This window comes from Danio aesculapii, chromosome 5, assembly GCF_903798145.1.
Source record: "Danio aesculapii chromosome 5, fDanAes4.1, whole genome shotgun sequence".
In the NCBI taxonomy this organism is placed as follows: Eukaryota; Metazoa; Chordata; class Actinopteri; order Cypriniformes; family Danionidae; genus Danio; species Danio aesculapii.
The window spans coordinates 50714055-50737704 of NC_079439.1; the positions used below are offsets into that span (position 1 = coordinate 50714055).

At 35.4% G+C, this 23650-nt stretch overlaps 1 protein-coding gene across 5 annotated transcripts in view; it reads left to right on the forward strand.

Annotated features, from left to right (window-relative positions):
* mast4 (microtubule associated serine/threonine kinase family member 4) overlaps positions 1–23650 on the forward strand; it is a 205034-nt gene that overhangs the window by 47583 nt on the left and 133801 nt on the right. For all 5 annotated transcript variants that reach the window (XM_056458429.1, XM_056458430.1, XM_056458433.1 and 2 more), the window contains exon 3: positions 6214–6335. In XM_056458429.1, coding sequence (XP_056314404.1) covers positions 6214–6335 — 122 coding nt within the window. The remainder of the gene's footprint in view (positions 1–6213; positions 6336–23650) is intronic.

Consider the following 23650-nt stretch of genomic DNA (forward strand, 5'->3'; position numbering starts at 1 on the left):
TAAAACCTCAAAATAAATCTCTCATCAAAACATTTGAAAAGCACAAATGATCCAACCTAAAACACTTCACAGAAAGGTGAAATATGTAAAACGCAAATCCTTTATTAAATTGTATTCCTGTCAAATTTCTATTTAACGTGTTTTTTTTTTGTTTAATTATTATTATTTTTTATTATTATTCATTCATAAAATGTTCCTACTATGCTATTAATATTTTAAATATTTTTTTAAATTTGTATTATTCTTAAGAATCTTTAATTAATCTTAAATATTTATTCATTCATTTTCTTTTCGACTTAGTCCCTTTATCAATCAAGGGTCGCAACATCGGAATGAACCGTCAACTTATGCAGCATATGTTTTACACAGCGGATGCCCTTCCAGCTGCAACCCAACACTGGGAAACACCCATACACATTCATTCACACACATGCACTACGGCCAATTTAACTCACAGAATTCACCTATACCACATGTCTTTGGACTTGTGCATGGGGGAAACCGGAGGAAACCCATGCAAACACAGGAAGAACATGCAAACTCCACACAGAAATGCCAACTGACCTAGCTGGGGCTTGAACCAACAACCATCTTGCTGTGAGGCAACTGTGCTACCCACTGCGCCACTGTGATGACCAATCTTAAATATATTATTATAAAATATATTATTATTATTAATATATCATCTTTTATATTCTCTTTTAATCAAATTAATTGAAAGGAATCCAGTGGTAATGCTTTTGTCATGGCCTTACACAATACCTGCTGTTTCATTAGGGATTCAAGAACTGTTGTATTCTCTAGATTTTATTACTTATTATTATAAATATTTTGTTTTTGTTCTGTTTTGGCGGGTTTTTTGCACTGAAAACGCTTGAGTGCCATAGACCATAAGTCTTAAATATACAAACTTTGTAGGATGACCAGATCCTGCGACTGTTTAATTTTAGTTCACATTAAAGAACCAAGATTAATTTCGACTGAATGTACTGCTCTTCAGTCGTATTGAAGAAATAATATTTGTCTGTTTGTAATATACACTCAAAATATAAATTTTGCTGCTTGTTCAAACTACTTAATTTAAAATGAGCTGAAACGATACAATTTTTTCAGATTACAGAAAATGTTTATGTTCAATCCACTTCGATTTAGTTAATTTGTGTTAAAGTGCTATTAATATTTTATTATTAAATAATAAATATATTATTATAAAAACTATTAATTTTTAAGTAAAAAAAAAGTTATATATTTTTTAAAATATCTCTTTGTGTTCAGGTCAAGAATAATAATATAATTAGTTTTTAGTAGGCCAAATTGCTACTTTAATTGTAGATTGTTGCATATATAACTATAATAGACTGTTTTTACGACATTTTCAACATTTTACATTCTGTTCTATACGGTTTTTGCTTGCTGTTCCTTCTTGTCTGATGTGATGTATCAGATATATACTGTAGGGCACATGTAGAAATGTGCTGAGGGTGTCTACTTGGCATTTCCTTAGTTCTGTGGATGATGACTAGTGAGCAGGAATCGCAATTTTCCTCCTACGTATCCTGTTTTTTGACCTGGTTCTTTGACCATGTGGAGCCCACAAACATAAATGCAGGTTACCAATGGGTTGTCTGGGAAACTACAGTATAGCAGTATAGCTGAGCTAAAAGCGTGTTTCTGTGAGAAGAAAACTTAAAAGTTTCTATTGAAAAGAAAAAAAAAGAATAATCTCTCACCTTTTATTGACTTTTATTTTTTTCTGTTTGTTGCATAATAATTTAGTTCAATTTTATAGTCCATGTACTGTATATTTGTAACTCTGTTGCCTTCTTTATTTGAGGTTTTGCTAGTTGCCAGGGAGACAATATTTATTTTACTGTAGTTAACATGAGAGAACTCACAACTGCTCTGTAATATGTAAAGAACATAAGAAATCAGGAAAACAAACATTTTAATAGATTTGAATGCTTTTTGTATTTGTTGTAACCATCTGTTATATTGTTCTTTAATCAAATTAATTGAAACGAATGCAGTGTAAATGCTTTTGTCATTGCCTTATACAATCCCTGCTGTTTCATTAAGGATTCAAGAACTCTGTTGTATTCTTTAGATTTTATTACTTTTTATTATTTTGTTTTGTTTAGTTTTTTTTTGCACTGAAAACAAATGAGTGCCACAGACCATAAATCATAAAAATAGAAACTTGGTGGGATGGTCAGATCTTGTGACTGTTTCATTTTAGTTTATATATTAAAAATATATAAATTAAAAATATATATGTGTGTGTATCTATATGTGTGTATCTATATGTGTGTGTGTGTGTGTGTGTGTGTGTGTGTGTGTGTGTGTGTGTGTGTGTGTGTGTGTGTGTGTGTGTGTGTGTTTGTGTTTGTGTGTGTGTGTGTGTGTGTGTGTGTGTGTGTGTGTGTGTGTGTGTGTGTGTATTTTACTACTTGTTCAAACTACTTAATTTAAAATGAGCTAAAACAACACAATTCTACAGATGTTCAATCCACTTAAATGACTTAACTTAAAAAACAATTTGTGTTGGGACAACATGAATGACGTGTGGAACCCTGTATTTTTTACAGTGCAGCATTTGTCTCTGATATTATCTCACGGCCACTTTATTAGGAACACCTTTCAAACTGCTAGTTAACACAAATTTCAGCCAATCACATTGTAGCAACTCAATGCAGTTAAGCATGTAGACATGGGCAAGACAATTTGCTGCATTTCAAACTGAGCATCAAAATGGGGAAGAAAGGTGATTTAAGTAACTTTGAACGTGGCATAGTTGTTGAGTTTTTCTCTAGGGTTTACAGAGAATGGTCTGAAAAAGAGAAAATATCCAGTGAGCGGCAGTTCTGTGTTCGCAAATCCTTTGATGCAAGAGGTCAGAGGAGAATGACCAGACTGGTTCGAGCTAATAGAAAAGCAACAGTAACTGAAATAACCACTCATTACAACCGGGATATGCAGAAGAGCATCTCTGAACCTACAACATGTCCAACCTTGAGGCGGATGGGCTACAGCAGCAGAAGACCACACCAGATGCCACTGCTGTCAGCTAAGAACAGGAAACTGAGGCTACAGGTCTACAGGCTCACCAAAATTGGACAATAGAAGATTGGAGAAACGTTGCATGCTCTGAGTCTCGATTTCTGCTGCGACATTCGGCTGGTAGAGTCAGAATTTTGCATCAACAACATGAAAGCATGGCACACTTTGGGTCCATTAGTCCCAATAGAGCATCAACGCCACAGCCTACTTGAGTATTGTTGCTGACCATGTCCATCCCATCCTCTTATGGCTACTTCCAGCAGGATAATGCACCATGTCATAAAGCGCGAATCATGTCAGACTGGTTTCTTGAACATGACAGTTCACTGTACTCAAATGGCTTTCACAGTCACCAGATCTCAATCCAATAGAGCACCTTTGGGATGTGGTGAAACGGGAGATTTGCATCATGGATGTGCAGCCGACAAATCTGCAACAACTGCGTGATACTATCATGTCTATATGGACCAACATCTCTGAGGAATATTCCAGTAAAATGTTGAATTTATGCCACGAAGGATTGAGGCAGTTCTGTAGGCAAAAGGGAGTCCAACTCGGTACTAGTAAGGTGTACCTAATAAAGTGGCCAATGAGTGTATTCACAAAATAATATTTTTATACTGGCAATTACTGTTAAGACGTAAGTGTTACATTTGAAATAAGATTTCTTTAGATAATGCATGAAGTGCATTATATTATGCTTATGGCAGCTATGGTACCGTTGCTGATGCTTAGTAATACATAACATACATAATTTTTGTTTCTCTCAGCAAGAAAACCCCTCAATGCACCATGAAAACAATTTATCTTAAATAGAAGATCACAACAGCATAAATTTATCAAATTTACCTCTATGTAATTTTGGTCTAACAGATTTAATTTAGTCTGACACAATCAACAAATTGCATTTGGTATGGCAGCTCCGTTTCATGAAGGAATTTAGATTATCAATCAACAATCCACGGGGGGCTCAGTCAAAGTGTAGAGGCCGTTTAAATTTCCTCAGTGTACTGTCATAAAGTGTGAAGGACTTGGAAATAATCTAGATTGGTGTAGAGGAGCTTTTCTGAAAACTTCACTTTTCTGGGTCATTTTTCTGTGACAGTGATTTTTGAAGTCGACATGTTAGTTTGCTACAATAAAAGAACATTATCCACCCATATCACATCTGAAAACTTAAAAGGCTTAATGTTTTTTATGTCTTCATTTTGGATGTTGCAGGATATCTGTTTTTTGGTTGTAGAGACACAGTTTATGCAGATTAAAGTGCATCGCAATGCAGAAGAGGACCAATCTTTATTGGTTTAGTAACAGACGTTAAGAAGTTGTGACATATTGACTGTTTTCTAACATCAATTGACACTGTAGCAAAATATGATGTGGGAGGTGAGATGCATATATAAGGAGCGTACTGTGATGAAGAAGGTTAAAAGCAAATGTGAGTAATTAATTATGCCCTAAAAAGACAATTTATTAATTGAATGCATTTTGTAACAATAATTGTATGCTGTTTTCTCTGCACTCAGAAATCCCTCTCTCTGACTTCTTGGAAATTTTTACCTATTTTTATGCACAGCTTATAGCGCTTAAAAGGATGGTTCACCCAAAAATTGTTTATAGAAATATTCATTAAGGTGGACGTTAACCCGATTTGATTTGACCATTTAAAGGCATAGTTGGTCAAAAAAGGAAACTTCTGTCATCATTTACTCACTCTTTACTTGCTTCAAATTTTTGAGTTATTTTCTTCTGTTGAACACAAATGAAGATATTATGAAGAAAGCTCAAAATCTGTAACCTTACTTCCATAGTAGGAAAAACAGATACTATGGTTTTCAGCATTCTTCAAAATTTCTTCTTTTGTGTTTAACAAGAAAGAAACTCATAAGGGTTTAAAACAAGTAAAGGGTGTAAATGATGACCAAAGTGTCATTTTTGAAACAACTATTCCTTTAAATGGTCAAATATTAACGGCAACCCCCCCCAACCCCCCGGATCTTTAGCCCCCGTTAATTTTTTTGCACAATTTCTGTTTAACGGAGAGAAGACTTTTTCAACACATTTCTATACATAATACTTTAATAACTCATTTCTAAAAACTGATTTATTTTATCTTTGCCATGATGACAGTAAATAATATTTGACTAGATATTTTTCAAGATACTTCTGTAGAGCTTAAAGTGACATTTAAAGGATTAACTAGGTTAATTAGGTTAACTAGGCAGGTTAGGGTAATTAGGCAAGTTATTGTATAACGATGGTTTGTTCTATAGACTATCGAAAAAAAAAAAATAGCTTAAAGGGGCTAATAATTTTGTCCCTAAAATGGTTTTTAAAAAATTTTGAACTGCTTTTATTCTAGCTGAAATCAAACAAATAAGACTTTCTCCAGAAGAAAAAATATTATCAGACATACTGACGAAAATTTATTTGCTCTGTTCATAATTTGGGAAATATTTAAAAAAGAAAAAAAGGGGGGCTAATAATTCTGACTTCAACTGTAAATGCAATCAGAATTTCCTTAAACTGTTGAGAATGAAAACTTGCATTCACATCCACCCATTCATTTTTTTTTTTTAAATAAAAACCTGTCTGTGAGTAATGTTAATCAAACATCCACTCCCTGCTCTTGTCTGATCAGTTTTGTAGCTTAAGAATAATTCTGTTTTTAATTTATTTTAAAAAAGACTATCCCTGTGTTATTTTACAATTGGTTTATACATTACTACAGTGCTTTTTTATTTGAATGCTACAATTAGAAAAGCCATCTCCCACCTACTCTCCACCCCAACAAAAATAATAATAAAAAAATTATAATTATAAAATGTAGACCTCCTTAACAGAATATCTTTGTGTATTTGCACTATTTGTATATCTGTCTCAATGAGAGTTTTACCCTTTGAGCCTTCTTTTCCCCTTGTTTATAGCTGTCATGTTGGTCATATCAGACAGCATGTGTTATGACGTGTTCGTTATGATGAGTCATTGATTCATTGCATGTGAAATTGTGAGCCACTCCTAGAATGCTCTTTAATCTCGCTTGAACAGATTAGATTATTAGTTAAGCCATTAACTTGCAAGAACATGTTTTGTTAAATATGCTATGCTCTGCTTTTTATTCAGACATCTTTCCTTTTCTTTTTTTTTTTTTTTTAGGGAAATACCTGTTGTCATATGCCCAGCAGTCATGGTCAGCCTCAAGCTCGGAGACCACCAACCTTGTGCGCATGCGCTCGCAGACCTTGGGAAAATCTGCACCTTCTCTCACAGCCAGCCTGGTCAGTACAGTTTAATCTGAAAAAAAACAACAACAACAGTTTAACATCATATCATGTGGTAAATTCTCTGTTCAAACACTAGGGAGCACTGCTGTATCACAGGCACATAATAAAGCATTTTTTTATAAGGAACCCTTTCATTTCTATATAATAGACACGCAGTATGTTTTCTTTTCAGCCGTTTTCATTTATTTGGAAACGTTTTCTGTCTTCTAAGCATAAAGTGTGCTTTTAAATTGGAGAAAAATTCGTATGGGCTAATAAGAATAATTTAACTTATTCAAACGAACTGCCGGAAAGGAATAATACAAATTTACATTTACCGATATTTAGTATTTACATTTAGTAAATACCAGGTTATCCGCAGGGTCTTAAAGTCTTAATGTCTTAAATTTTAAAAACGAAATTTTAGGCCTTAAAAACTCTTAAATTCACTGAAATATTGTGTTCTAGGTCTTAAATCATTTTAAACAGGTCTTAATTTTCCTATGTCCATGTAAATCTGCCCAATCGGGCCAACACATATCCAATCACAAACATTCCATCTCAATTAAAGTTTAAAAAAGTTTATTAACTCTATTTACTATTATGGCTTGATTATCTTCCTTACAATAACATTTGTTTTTAATATTTTAACTGGGCCATTAGAAAAAAATCCTTAGCGTTTAGCCTTGTGTAAGTCTGAAATTTCATTCATTATGATCTTAGAAAGGTCTTAAAAAGTCATACATTTGACATGATGAAACCTGTAGAAACCCTGGATACTTTCATTCCAAGCTATTTACAAATGAGGGTTAATACTGTAACAAGCTATTTGATTATAGAGAATCAAGTAATGCTGTAAAACAACATTTCAGCCCCATATTCCTCCAATTTATTCATTTGAACCAAGATCATCAGAATTACATTTAACACATTAATTTTGGTTTGTGCTGAGCTGAATGCTGTGAAAAATATATCCGGAGAAACTGCCATGTCGTATTTGCTTCTCCTGAGCCGTGGCAAACAGTGGTCTGGGTTCCATGTTGGGCAACTGATTGAAATTAATGACCACAGAGAACAGGGTCAATGCTGCAACAAACAGAATGTCATTTACTTAGCAACTGTATCCGATTTGCTTTCACACGGGGGGCTCCTCTCTCTCGCTCTCCCCTGTTGAAATAAGCAGCTTTTGACTAGCAGAGCTAACCATAAAAAAATAATAAAATAAACAAACATATATTTTTGCTTTTCAAGGAACAGGTACTGTATGCTGCATAGGGCATGGGTATTCAAGAACCAATTAAAAAATACAAAATGTAAAAATATTATTTATGTTGTTTCAGGGCGTGATGTGATGATGTAATATCAGCTTTCATAACGATATGCCGAACAGTTAAATAATTTAATAGTAAATTTAACTGAATTTAATGAGACTAATCTTATCATTTAAAGTGGATACAAAGTATCCAGACCCCCTTTAATTTTTCTCTTGTTATATTGCAGCCATTTTTCCTCCATGTACACACAACACCACATATTGACAGAAAAACACAGATTTGTTGACATATTTTGCAGATTTACTAAATAAGACCAACTGAAATATCACATGGTCTTAAGTATTCAGACCATTTGCTGTGACACTCATTTATTTAACTGCTGGCCATTACTTCTGATCATTTTTGAGATAGTTCTATACCTTTATTTGAGTCCAGCTGTGTTTGATTATACTAATTGGACTTGATTAGGAAAGCCACACACCTGTCGGCAGCTAGCTCTCTGCAACTCTCACATGGTCACCCACTGAAGCTAAGTAGGGCTCCACCCGGTCAGGGTGTACCGGGTGACACTATGCACTTATGCACTGTACTGCAATGTACTGATGCACTTAAACACTCAACAGCCTAGTATATGTATGTAGTGTTGTCCCAAATGGAACACTAATGTTTTTTTTACTAAGAGGAAATTCAAACAGTTTCCGTGATGACTTTTGACTGTTGCCAAATCAGTGAAATAAATAAATGACCAAACTACCAAATAATACCTGCCATGAGTATAATCGCAGTCACCATCAGGAGGAGCTATAATCACTCTCGAAGGAGAAATTTGCTTTCACCATCCAAAATAAATAAAGTTATACAACATGTGTGCCTGATAGCTCCACCCCTTTCGCTACGTAAGCAAAGCTGTGGTCGTTGAGTGCGTTAAGTGTCCATTATTCCACACTTCATTTTACCGGTCGAATAAATGCATCATCCGAGTAATTAAAGTGCATTTATTATTTTTAGAGTTTTCAGTGTAAACGCGCTACTTACACTATTTATACTACAAAATGGCGTAGAATATTGCATAAGTATATGACCTAGGATGCACCTAATGACCCTAAGCACACAGATAAAATAACAAAGTGGCTTCACAACAACTTTGTGACTGTTCTTGAATGTCCCAACCAGTTATGACTTGACTTAAACCCAATTAAGCATCTCTGGAGAGACCTAAAAATGGCTGTCTACAAGCATTTAGCATCCAACTTGACAGAACTGGAGGGGATCTGCAAGAAGGAATGGCAAAGGTTCTCCAATTCCATGTATGAAAAATCTGCTGCATATTTCCCAAAAAAACTCATGGCTGTATTAGCTCAAAAGGGTTCTTCCACTAAATACTGAGCAGAGTCTGAATATTTAGGACCATGTTATATTTCAGTTTTTCTTTTTCTTTTTAAATCAGGAATAATCTCAACAATTTTGTGTTTTTCTGTCAATATGAGGTGTTGTGTATACATTGAGGAAAAAATGAACAACTTAAACCTACTTATAGTCAAATAAATTTTTTGATCTGATTTTGACACAATTCCAACAAAATCTGCAATTATCACACCTAATAAATCGGAAGAGGAAAAGTGATCCGAGTTATTATTTTGTGTGTTTGAGATGCCAAAAATACCAACTAATATTTACTTCTGCATGAAATTACCCATTCCATTATTGATTTTGTTATTTAATTAAAAACAAATGTTTAAAATATTAAGCTGTGCTTGTCTATGTAAACCATTATGCATTAATAAAAATAGAGAAATAAATTAAAATATCAACATATAACAATATACAGTAGCTGCAAAAAGTGATCTTTCAAGCAAAAATGACAAATACTCATTTTCTTTTCAATATCAAAAAAGACTACACGAAGTGCTAGCAAACAATATATTCATTCAATCATTTTCTTTTCGGCTTAGTCTCTTTATTAATCTGGGGTCGCCACACCGGAATGAACCGGCAATTTATCCAACACGTTTTACGCAGCGGATGCCCTTCCAGCCGCAACCCATCTCTGGGAAACATCCACACACACACTCACTCACACTCATACACTACAGACAATTTAGCCTTCCCAATTCACCTGTACCACATGTCTTTGGACTGTGGGGGAAACCGGAACACCTGGAGGAAACCCACGCAAATGCAGGCAGAACATGCAAACTCCACACAGAAATGCCACCTGACACAGCCGAGACTTGAACCAGCGACCTTCTTGCTGTGAGGCGACGGCACTACCTACTGCGCCACTGCGTCGCCTATGCCAACAATATATGTGAGATGTAATGGGGAAAAAGCATCAGAATTTATTTTATTTATGCTTGTACTCATACGAGCTGTAGCTTTTTCAGAAAGGATTATTATTAAGGAATTTTGTGTTTGGTCTAATTTCAGCTGTTTTGATTTATTAGAATATAACATAGCACTGTTTACAGATCAGCCTAGCTGAAGAAAAAAAAAGTATAAGTAAATAATTTTAAAAATTATAAGAAAAAAACTATCAATTTATAGGCAATAGACACACACGCACACAGACACACTTAAACCAATTCCAATCTTTTTGGATGTTTCCCCTCCTACAAAACACAAAGGGAAGGAGTATGTCTTGAGAATGTTAACACTGTTTAGTGAAAACGAGTGCCTGTGGAGTAGGCCGACAGTTCATATGTGACCTTGGAAAGATATTCCTCACACACAGAGGAAGCTTATCTGTTTTCCCTTTGTAAACCACATGTGGAGAGTATATGGGTTTTTGCTTTGGTCTGGTTGGATATTCAGGAACTTTGTAAACTATATGCGTCGTTGGAGACTAGATAGTTTGGTATAGATAAAATTTACGCACACGCACACGCGCACACACACACACACACACACACACACACACACACACACACACACACACACACACACACACACATATATAGAGAGAGAGAGAGAGATGTATATAACATCTCACCTTACAACTAACATGTATAAATGTGTTCAAGCTGCCTATATGACAACCATTTTTTTCTCTCAGTTTTTATTCTAGAGGTTTTGTGCTCCATAAAGAACCTTACACAGTCATTTCTGAAGATGCATGAATTATGCAATTTTTTAGAAAGATTTTGAATTGACTCTTTGCTCTATTGGCAGGTCCGCTCAGGGCGATTGTGGTTTTTATTAGTATCCAGCAGCAGTCACACAGGGTGGAATACAAATGATGACTACAAAGGGATTATTTATTCATTATGACACTGCAGGAGTCGCTGGAGTTAAAGTTCCCCCAGCGGACATTTTTATCAGTTCCCATAAGTCCTTTCTGAACTATAAGTTGATGCATAGATACAAGCATTTTCAACTTTCCCTGTTCAACACAAATGCCAACAATTGTTTCAGCCAAAGTAGCATGGTGATTACAGTTAAGTAACTTGTACTTGTATTATAGTCTAATGCTAAATGAAAATACTTTATGATCTCATTCAAAATACCATAGTTTTATTGTTGTATTTTAATAGAAACTAGTGATACACCGGTAAAACCTTTCTGGTTGAGGCTAATTAAATGATTATTCTTACATTATATTCCCAAAAGCTTTGGGACACCCCTCCAAATCATTGAATTTTGGCTTTTAAATCACTTCCATGGTCACAGGTGTATAAAATCAAGCAGGCTCTGCTTCTACAAACATTTGTGAAAGAAAGAGTTGCTCTCAGGAGCTCAATCAATAGGTTGGCACTTGTGCTACTGTATACTGTAAGTCCATTTGTTAAATATCCTCACTACTAAATATACCAAAGCCAACTGTTAGTGGTGTTATAACAGTAGTGGAAGCAATTGGGAACAACAGCAACTCCGCCACAACGTGAGAGTGGGCCGTGCATGCTGAACTGTTGTAATTGTAAATAGCTACTTGGGGTGTTTAGGTCATGTACCCCAAATATGTGTATAGTCAGTTGTGCCAGTCACTGGAGTTAGGCAGAAAACACTACTGATTGTGTCTTTGCATTTCAAAATGTGACATGCAGTGCTCAGGAATGTTTTTGTAAGCCCCTTCTCCTCCATGTTGCAGCTGTATACAGAAGTTTGCAACATTTGCTCCACTTACTTCTGGTTCTTCTTGTTGGTCATCTGCTTTGGAACTGACATTGAGTGTTTAAGTATTTGTTAAAAGTGCTTGAGCCACCATGCTACACTAACTATGTTTCCATCCACCTATTTTTATGCGCATATTGGTTGATGGAAGCACCAAGATGTGCATACTAAAAAAGCATATGCGCATAACTGAGGATTCAATAAGAAAAGAGGAACATAAACTATGATCCACTATGTGCATTAAAAAAGGTCATGTGATTTTTTTTTTTTATGGACAATTTTGCTTACCCATTTCACCTATACCACATGTCTTTGGACTGTGGGGGAAACCGGAGCACCCACGCAAACATGGGGTTAACATGCAAACTCTACACACAAATGTCAACTGACGCAGCCGAGGCTCGAATGGGCAACCTCTTGCTGTGAGGCGATCGTGCAACCCACTGCGCCACCATACAGCCTAATATAATATAATATAATATAATATAATATAATATAATATAATATAATATAATATAATATAATATAATATAATATAATATAATATAATATAATATAATATAATATTACATGATATAATACACAGTGCCTTTTGCAAATTTCCTTGCAAAAATTGACCCAAAGGTTTTCAGTGGTGCTGTATGACTTTAGCTTTAGCCAGTATTTCATCATCTGTGCAAGTTTAGAAGTTAACCACTTTTCCTACCACTTTAATTGTTTGTCTGTTTGCAGTGGTACCAGTGCAAAGTCCTCAAAGAAGGTTACAGACCCTGACTTCATGTGGGTTTGTCCTTTCCTCCACCTCAATCTATTTCTCCCTTCAGCGAGCATTACAACTCGTCATGGTGTACCACGAAGCACTTGTATTTTCATGCTGATTTTGGACCCGTTGAGCCAAACAAATCTTAGCTAGATCCACTGTAAAAGAAAGCCAAAAATCTGATCTTGGATCAGCATGTTTTAACCTGCTTCTGTCATGGCATCTTGTGTGTCCTGAGCATGATTAAATCTGACAGGAAATCAATACAGCTCCTCCTGGGCAGATATGGTGATAAGACATCATAATCCTGATGTTGAGGCTTTGTGCCCAGAAGACCCTCTTCATTATTTTGGCCAGAGATGTCCTTTACTGATAACAGTGTCTTTTGTTTTAGCTTGTTTTCTAGAGCCAGAATCATAAGACAGGAGGAATGACATCATCTATGCTGATAGCTTTAAAGGTTGTTCCTTTGTGCTCTAAAGATGTTTGTTTTGATGTTTTTACTAGTCATAACTAATATTTTTATTAATCATTTTAATGCATTTGCTTAGGCCAAGAAATTCTGCACATTTTCTTTTTCTTTTTCCCTTTTTATACAATATTTATTTATGAATGAAAGAACAAACGATCCATTGAAGAATGGACAAAATAAATAAAAGAACAAGCAAACATTTGAATGAACAAACAGTAAGTTCATAAACAAATTTATCAACGTACAACCAATCTATGATTGTATTAAGATACAATTACAAATGAATGAATTGACAAACTACTTGTGAATAGATGAGCAATCAATTTAAGAATTAACAAACAAACGAATAAATGAATAAATACAAAAATTCACCATTTGCCACCGAGCTTTCTTGATATATTGCATTTGCCATTGAAAACTCACTAATTCTGTTTAATCTTAAAGGTTTTAAGTATGACCTAAAGGAACCTCCAGAGTATTGCTGTCCTTTCTTGTCGCATTTTGCATTGGTACATGTATCTGTTTCCCTTGACCTTCAATATAATCTCAGGAGGGTTATGAGAGGTGAAAGCCTCGTTTAGTAAACCAGAATTGAATTACAGACAGGCTGCATGTCAGTGTGTACACATGGAGACGGCAGTTAAATGGGAACTGTCTTGCTGATGAAGTGGGAGCAGTTGGGATGTTGAACTCTTGACTCACTGGCCCGTTTCATTTTGAAATGGTTTTCTGTTGAAATATCACCGCATTAACCATCAGGTGAAATATGACATGCTTTGTCATATTTTACAACCTTCAAAAAGTTATAAGATGGTGTGATATAATTGGAATGCCTGCATTGAAAATTTTTCAGCTGGCAGATACTTTTATTAAAATATATGGGTATGTAGTGTTGACATGTTTGCCATTCTATACATTGAACCACCTCCTGCTTTATTTATTTATTTATTTATTTATTAATGTGAACATTATTTAGAATGCATTGCTTTAAAGTTTCTATGGTGACACATTAAGTTTATCACGTGACACACCACAGCCCTGATGATATATGCATGGTGTTTTGTTTCTTTTTTTATGGTCTGCAAATATTGACAAACTTCTTAATTGAAATCTAATATTTTGATTCTTAAATATGTGTAAGTACATGTATTTTGTTATTTAAACATCTTAATTATTATCATATTGGTTGATCAATGATGAGTAATGAATGCAGCCATGTTAGTCTACACTATAATTTTCTCTGGAAACACATGAAAGTAAGTGGCTGTTTAACTGAGGATAGAGGTAACATTCTAATAACAAACATCTATCTTGCGTGAAAAAAGCACAATTTTATTTACAAATAATTATCATTGCCATCTCCATAGACAGCATGTATTTTACAATAATAATAATAAAAAAAAATTCGCTAGTACTTGTGTATTTGAATATCTGAAACCTAAAATTAATGTTAATTGTTTAAAGCACTGATAAATTGTGATTTTTTTTATTTTTTATTTTTTTATTCTTATTTTTTTTTTTTTTATGACAAGCAGCTTGTTGCACCTCTTTCTATGCCTCAGCATGAGTGAGAAGATTTAAACGAAGCAGTTAATAACGCATGTTCTGAAAGGTCTAAAAACATTAGTTTGATCACAGCCTCTAGTGACCAGTCTAAGCTAATCACATCTGGTGTGAAAAATGCCAATGTTGGTGCGTGAAAGTGTTGGGGCTCTATTTTAACAATCTAGGCGCAAAGTCTAAAGCGCAGGGTGCAAAAGCATTAAGGGCGTGTCCGAGTCCACTTTTGATATTTTAAGGATGGAAAAATACACTTTGTGCCATGGCACACGGTCTAACAGGGTTGTGCTTATTCTCTTAATGAGCTCTGAGAATAAACCAATTAGAGTCTCAGCTCCCATTCCCTTTTAGAGTCAGTTGCTTTGCGCCATGGCGCATTTGCCATTTACATGGCAGACTTTGTAAGTGGGAAAACTGAATAATTTACTAGTGAGAAAATGGTTAAATAGACCTTCTGCAGTGCGAGGATAAAGAGCCTCCTCCATTCAGGCTTTACTTTCATTTTCTCTTTCGTGGATAAGAAAGCAGTGTTGTACACTCCACTGAATAAGACATCCATTAGCCTACATAATTAATTTAATTTGTTAAGCGCAAAGATTTGTTTCAAAACTATTTCTAAATTTAGCTCTAATTTCCAGCAAACGAATAAATGAGCTATAATAACGAAGTGCGGTAGTTATATCCAAACACATGTGCTATGCCGCATAATATGGTCCAAAACAGATGGACAAATCTAAGCTTGTTTTTAATAAAACAAATATAAATATGCATATAATAAATAATACTACTACTACTAATAATAACATTATACAAAATCAAGTTGTCATGAATAAACTGAAAAAGCCCCCCGAGATGAAGGAGGTATGGGGGCAGTGGTTTTTATAGTTATATAGAATATTTTATTTTGTAATATTTTAATCCTTTAATTATTTTTTATTTGTAAAGATATTTGTCTATTGCTGTATTAAGCAATGTGTAAGCGAGGCGCACAACTAATGTGCTCTGCCCTAGACTTTAGACCTGCTTTCTGGTCTATTTCATAGTCTATTTTAGTTGCTCAAAATAGCAACGTGCCAACAATGCGCCTTAACACACCTCTTTTCCAGACCGGAACTCCCATGAGTCAACAAAGTGGCGCAAATGGATTTACCATTTAAACAACGAAGCCCAAACGGGAAAATTAGGGTTGCGCTGGTCTGAAAATAGCAACATGTTGGGGCGATAAGGTCTTGCACCTTATTGCGCCGGGTATATGATAGGGCCATTAATGTTTCAAGAATGCAGTTGTAAAAATAAATAAAAAATGATCAAACTTAATATGAAATCTATGATGTTATTGTTTGACGTCACTCTGTGCTCTAAAATGAAACTCCTACTGCAGGGGCCCTGTGGTGGCCGTCAGGTTTGCCCTTGGTGTTTGATGTGTCAGTAAAAGCGTGCTGTTATCAGGCCTGGTGGGGCAGACTGTGACTGGAATAGTTTCAGCTCTGTGAAGCAGCATTTTGTGTGTACGTTTGCTCTCTGCATGCCTCTGGCTCATATCCTTAGGCTCCTTACAGACTCAGATGGGCTAGAATGGAGTTCGACCTCACGGGTCACTCAATCAACCTTCACCACAGGCCCCGATGCCCTCACCTCTGAAGCCCCTTTCCACTCCATGCCTCTGTCTCTATCTCTCCATTTCCTTTAGACTCTCTCTCACATGTCCATCTTCCATATGGAAGCCTCTCAAGTATCCCACCAACTGAGAACAAAGACTTCTCACATCCTGTCATGACCGTTGGCCAAAGCCCCCCACCTCACCTGCAATGACCTCAGCACTGCCCATCTTTTTTGTCCCCATTCCTCATGTTCATCTTCATCAGACAGGATGCACATTCACAATATGAAATCCATACAAAGCATATCCATTTTGCTCCTAGAACGTCCTTTCAACAGTTCTAATCCTAATACTCAGTAATCTTATAGGAAATCTTTTTATTGTTTTTTTTTATATCTGGAATCGGGCTATATTTAACATTCAGTATACTGTATATTTCTATATGCGGATGAGCCAAAAGTGTATGACCGGACAAGTGAAGAGAATATACATATTGCTCCACTCCTTGCAATGCCACATATTAAGATCTGGGTCGATTAGCTGATAAGCAAACAAACAGTTTTTATAATCAACATGTTGGTTGCAATTAAAATGGCAGAAATAAACATGTGAAAGGCTTGGCATGGTGCAAAGGCCTGTGTGTTGCTCCCGGTGAGCCATGATGGAAATTATGGACTGAGGAGGGATAAAACAGGATGTTGGGCAACAAGAGAAACAAAGAACCTATACAGAAACAAAGTCTATCCTGTTTTGTCTCACCTTTGTTTCTATAGTGCTTTATAAAATGCAGAATGTCAAAACAGATTTACAGAGTTAAACAGACAATTTTGTCAGGTACAAATTAACATCAAACAGTTTCACAAAAATTGTGTTTTTTCTTCTTCTTCTTCTTTATTTTAAACAGTTCAGTAATATGCAGCTCTACTGACCACCACTGAGCAAGTCAATGGCGACAGTGGCAGAAACCCAAATGACATCATTTGGTGGCCCAGTCAGGGAAATAATTCTCATCTTTTCCAGCAAATGAAGAGGCAGAGCTGCAGTAGCCAGCAGTAGATAATTGTAGCCAGTTCTGGGCATGATTCATTAAAGCTTGCCATGGGGATGTGTTTAGAGTGTATCCGACTTGTCACAGAGTTCTTTTCTAAGAATATGTCCTGTGTGCTCAACACCTCACAAAAGCTACTGGGGTACAAGTAACTCAACTTTTAAATATTGATTATAAAAGGAATATGTCACAAACAACAGGAGGGGAGGGGAGGGGGAGAAAAGAAGAAAAACGAGTAAACCGCAAAAGACTCAGTCTTTGTCCACTTTCACCACTTCAGTCAATTCTCTAATGAGGCAAGGTCTTTGGGCAGGCACAGCCTTTCTTTAAACTTTACCGTGAATATTGCAAAAACTAGTAATTTACAAAAAATAGAAAATAAAAGTCCTATAAAAAGTTCCAGATCAATTAAACCTGCTTCATGAATAAGCTATTTATGCATTGAGTAATGCAATTATAACTGATTGATTTATTTTATTTCCAATCAACTCCTATGCATTTGGTCTAGACACTTTTTTCAGTTTTACTGTTTTAAAGAGCCCCTATTGCGCAATAATAAGGTCATATTTTGATGGCATGGATGTCCAACAACAGGCTAATATGTATGCAAAGTCAAAAAACACTTTTATTGTCTTATAATATGTATTTGTTTTTACCTAATTTTCCCAATGACTCCCATATGATTCGTTCAGCGATTCATTTGTTCCAAACCCCTACTTAGTGTGATGCTAATCTGTGCTGATTGGAATCTCCCCGTTGTAAGCGTGTATATTGCTGAAGCACTCGTCAGAAAAATGACGGGAACACAGCACAAGGCTGGGGCTATAATGCTGAGGTATTTTTGCAAAAATAAGCTTCAACCACTGACTCTTCACAGCCTCATCTTTGGGTAGGGCAAATAACATTAACTTTCCATCACACTTCAGAGCAGAGCATCTTTGCGACATGATCATCCGCTATCTGCTACAGTGTTTGTCTTCTTTTTTTTTTTTTTTTTTTTAGCTACACTTTGTTTGCAGGAGTTTCAACTTTCCCAGGTCTGTGCGCACAACAAATGGGCAGGGCTTGAGTTCCCACAACGACATGGCTAAAGATTCATTACCCCGAAGATTCATTTAAACCACTTTGAGTTGACTCTTTTATAGATAGATCAATATTTTCACTTTACTTAGAGCTGTGTTACACACTGCATGGAAGGTCATTTAAAAAAAAAACATACTAGGGGCTCTTTAATGTGTATATACTGTCTGCTTTTTATATAAAATTTGTTAAAATCCTTTCATGACAATGGTGTTCCCTGGTGAAAGTTGCCACTTTCAACAGAATAGATGATAACAAAACATGTAACTGTTGTTGTCCCCTGCTCCATTAATTTCACTTATTTAAAACATATATTTGCTACTTTAGAACATTGCCTGTCTTATACAGTATATAGAAGTTATTTCTGAGTTTAGCTTTCAACTGTGACCAGTGAATTGGAAAAATAAACGTGATAGCTTGATTAAAAATTGAATCGATAGCCTAATAAATCATGGATTCACTAATGTTGTCTGCAACACTGTTTACCTCATTTCAGCGAAGGGTTTCTGCACACAAAATAGAAAAATGCCCTGCATAAACACACAGCGTAATGAAGCAAGTGGCTCTTTCTGATGGATTGATTTCTGTGTGTAAGGGTACAAACAATGGTTTCTTTTCAGTGCATTTCTCCAAAAATGCAGTTACACAAGTGAAAGTTCTGAAATGTCAATCACTTATCACTCAGTGATTAAAGGAATATTTTTTCATCCTAAAATCTAATTACGTCTGCTAAAATCTTGTGTGCAGAAATAATGAACTTGGGTCTTATCAGCTACATTTGGAAAAAAAATAACCCAAAATCCAAAGGCTTCTAATGCCTAACCCAACTCTCCAAAACACTCATTGGGTTGAGCTGGACATCTGGTTTTCAGATTTAAGGGGACCCATGAAAACCTTTTAGAAGGATCTAATATTCAAATCATTTTGGCCAGTTACCACAGGATACCTTAAGGGCCTTGTAAATGTCCTGTTTGGTCTGCATGGTTCAAAACATTGTAGAACAACAGCATGTTATACAGATGGTCATAATGATTTGAATCATCTGTTTGAATAACCTTATGAGTATGTATGTGCATAGAGGATTTGTGTGAATGTTTAATCAATAACTACTTTGGCATTACAATTCAGAATCCACAAATCATAAATCATAGATATTTTATAAAATCAAAAAGGACAGTCTTTTAATTGATTGAACATTATGAAGTGATCATCAGTGAAATACTGATCTCACTGTACTTGCTGAGTTGGAACAAATTTTCCTAAAATGATCTTTAAAAATTTGTAAATCTTTTGAAATTATTATAAATTAAATAATAAATAATGTACATTGATATAGAAGAAAAAAATTTTGTTGATCTAAAACCAGTTTTACTGGGGTAAATCACATCAAGTGGTCTTTTCCTCATTGAATATGATTACCATAGAGGGAAGATAGTGTGAGTTTACACTTTTGTCAGTGTATTTCTTTCCAGCCAATTATGTTTTCAATTCGTTTCAATTCAATGGATTAAAAAGCTTTTGTTTTTCGAAAAAGGTTTCCTGGAATACACTTGAGGAAGTACATTCATCCATACCCTGCCACAGGAAGTGTTCCCAAAACCGAATGAGAAATGACGTATACTTTACTGGCACTTTTTCTTGAATTCTGAAAGGGAAAGTTTTCATTGATCACTTCTCTTACTGCTCACTGTACTTGCTGAATTGGGACTAATTCTCATAGAATAATCTTCAACAATTATTCCTCTACAGAGAAGGGACATATTTTAATCCAAACTCCTTGCCTCAGTGTAAAAGAGTTTTAAAATGCCAGCGTCAGATTACTTTTCTTATCATTCTTTCACCAAATGAACACTGGTCTGCTGCTGAAAAAAATGCATTTGATGAGCTGACGAAAGAATTTTATTACATTTTTACACGTTTGACCTTCTGGAATAATTTTCATACATATTCTGCAGGTATCTGTCAATCTCTTTTGCTGCTCCATAACTGGCATTGTTCAAGCTTCGCTGGAGAAACTAGGAGAACTGGGGGAACCCACTTAATATTCACATGGCAGTCATGGTGAATTGAAATGAATGAGTGAGAAAGACTGAGGGTTTGTGAGTGTGTTGGAGAAGAGCGAATGTGTGTGTGGGAAGGTGAGAGAATGTGTGAGTGAGGGCGAGCAAGATAAAAACACACAGCAGGCTGTGAAATTGACAATTGGGATTGGTACCATGGCTGTTGCTTAAAGTTTCTTCTCTACATGTTAATAATACTGTACAACAGGCTGTATAACTCTGTAGGAGAAAAATGTTCATTTTTAAAATGCCACCACAGCTGCCCATAAAATCACACTATATTGACTCTCGATGTGTAACTGGTTCTGGGGATAATTAGTTTTTGCAAGGAATCTTACTGGGAAGAACCATCTTACAGGTGGTCACCCTGATGGAACATTACAGCTGGCCTGTTGCTAGTCTACAGTATGGACCTCAGCTTTATCAAATGATAGTCTAGTTCATTTGGTAAACACACAGCTAAACAAAAGTCATCAGGAAAAAAGTTTTAATGTCTCCCTGCATTTTTTTCACCAAAATAATATGTCTGTGATGTAAATGGAAACCAAGAACTAAAAATTCTAGAGTGTTTTTTTGCTTTTGTTTTGTACAAATACAATTATTTGTCGTAGTGTGTTGTTGTTGTAGTACAACTAGCTTTATTGGTGCTATTAATATAGTCATTAAAATAATAATAATAATAATAATAATTAAATGAAGCTGAATATATACAGTTGAAGCCCCCCACCCCTTGAATTATTAATTTTTTAAAAATATTTCCCAAATGATGTTTACCAGGAGCAAGGATATTTTAAAAGAATGTCTGATAATATTTTTTTATCTGAAGAAAGTCTTATTTGTTTTATTTCGGTTAGAATAACAGCAGTTTTACATAAAAAAAAACAAAAACATTTTAAGGTCAAAATTATTAGCCTCTTTAAGCTACATTTTTTTCCGATAGTCTACAGAACAAACCATCGTTATACAATAAGTTGCCTAATTACTCTAACCTGCCTAGTTAACCTAATTAACCTAGTTAAGCCTTTAAATGTCAAATATATATATATATAATAACAAATATATACAACAATCCTCCACGCTTGCATTTATACTCAACTTTTGCCTGTTTATTTTTTATTCTATTTCAAACTACTAGTTTTAAATGAGCTGAAACAACACAATTCTTGAAATAGTTTTTGAACAGTTTATTGTTTTATGTTCAATAATCTTACATTTGTAATGTTTCACGTTGGGACAACATGAATTAAATGTACCTACAAGTTTAATGGATGTGTAATTCCCAGCGTGATTCACATGGAATTGCATTAGTTGGGAAACATGGGCACAAAAGTATTCCTGTATTTTAAGTAACTTTTAAGTAATCTTTTGGTTTGAAACCCAAAAGAAGATATATTGAAGAATGCTGGATGCTGTAACCCATCAACTTCCATTTTAGGGAAGTCAATTACCATGGAAGTCAGTGAGTCCCAGCAAAAGGCATTTTTCAGAAGTGAAGAAAGAAGCTCAAATATGTTTTGAACGATTGAGTAAATGACAGAATTTTCAATACTTTGAAGAGAAAGACTTGTTAAAATGTAATCTTTTACAGTTTTAAGATTTGCAAGCAGTTCAGTTAAGGTTTTCAGACTGAGGTTACCGGCTTACAGAAGAGTAACACTCATGCTTTAAGTGTTGGCAGCTTTGTAAACAACACTAATGTTGGTTGCTTCACTCAATGAGCCATAACTGTGGTAATGCTACTGTAGTTCTAAGATCAGTCTTTTTTTTAATTGGCTATCCCATACAGTATGTTACATTATAAAAACAAAAAGCATTATTTGTTGTTAAGTTTGAACTGCAATATTTAACAAAAAAGATCAGCTTGTCCAAATTATGGCATCAATTGGCTAAAAGAGAGAGTAAACTGCCGGGCAAGTTTTATTCACATGCTAATTCAAATGCAAGTGATTTAATCATTGGTCTAAAAGATTTTTGCTCTTTGGTTCCATACTATATGCTTAATGTCTGTCTGAAATCAAAAATTGCGACGTTTATTTTGGTAGTGCACATTGTTATTCTCTGGCAATGCAGTGGCGCAGTAGGTAGCGCTGTCGCCTCACAGCAAGAAGGTCACTGGTTCGAGCCTCGGCTGGGTCAGTTGGCATTTCTGTGTGGAGCTTGCATGGGGTTGCGTGGGTTTCCTCCGGGTGCTCCGGTTTCCCCCACAGTCCAAAGACATGTGGTACAGGTGAATTAGGAAGGCTAAATTGTCCGTAGTGTATGACTGTGAGTGAGTGTGTATGGATGTTTCCCAGAGATGGGTTGCGGCTGGAAGGGCATCCACTGCTGAAACATGTGCTGGATAAGTTGGCGGTTCATTCCGCTGTGGCGACCCCGGATTAATAAAGGGACTAAGCCGAAAAGAAAATGAATGAATGACAATGTTATTCATTAGGTGAACTATGAACCCATGCAAGTTAATCTACTGGAAATAAAAGCTTGTTTGAGTAATCTTCAATCAAATTCTGATAATTTGCTTCCAAGTTTGGCTGTCCTTCTCTGCTGATGTCAATATGACGGCTTCAGTCCCAATATTCTTAACCTCGCTCATCTTACTGTTACTTTGCTTTGAGGGAATGATGCGCAAAAAGAAACCTGGTCCCCTAATCGAGATTCTGTTTCAGTAAATTAACAAGTGCAACTACATAATAAATATAACCTGTTTAAACACATTTTAATCTGTTTTTAACTGTTTGAATCATTTTTATTTTCTTGTTTCTTTTATTCTTGTTTATATAAAGCACTTTATATTACCATTGTGTATGAAATGTGCTATATAAACAAACTTTTTTGTTTATATAGCCTTGAAATAAAAGTCTTAGCAACTTCCGGTTCACATGGACTTCTCCTAATTCATTTGATTACCTCTCACAGATTAATTGTTCACAAAAAGAATAACAATGTGCGCTATCAAAATAAACATTGTGCATTTTGATTTCACACTGACTTTAAAATAAGTTTAACTAATGCCAAAAAGTTTAATCGACAATGATGGAACTTAATTGAATTGAGTGTAGGTGGATGAACTGAAATATGACTTTCTGAGGAGGTTTATTATGCTAACTCAATGGGAAAGAAAGCTCATTCCTAATTCCTGTCAGCTGTGACTCATCACCATAATGAAGGAAGTGCTTTCAAACAAGCATTTACAGGATGCTCCGTGTGCCCCTGTGCTCTCATTGTGCAGTCTTAGCATCTCATTCCTGCCCAATTCACTCCGGCCGTGACCATGAGCCTGCTGACCTTCAGTCCAGACTCCTTATCTGCAGCTCCAGTTGAAAGACAAATAGGAACTCAATACGGTTCAACACCAGATCGGTTAAAACCACT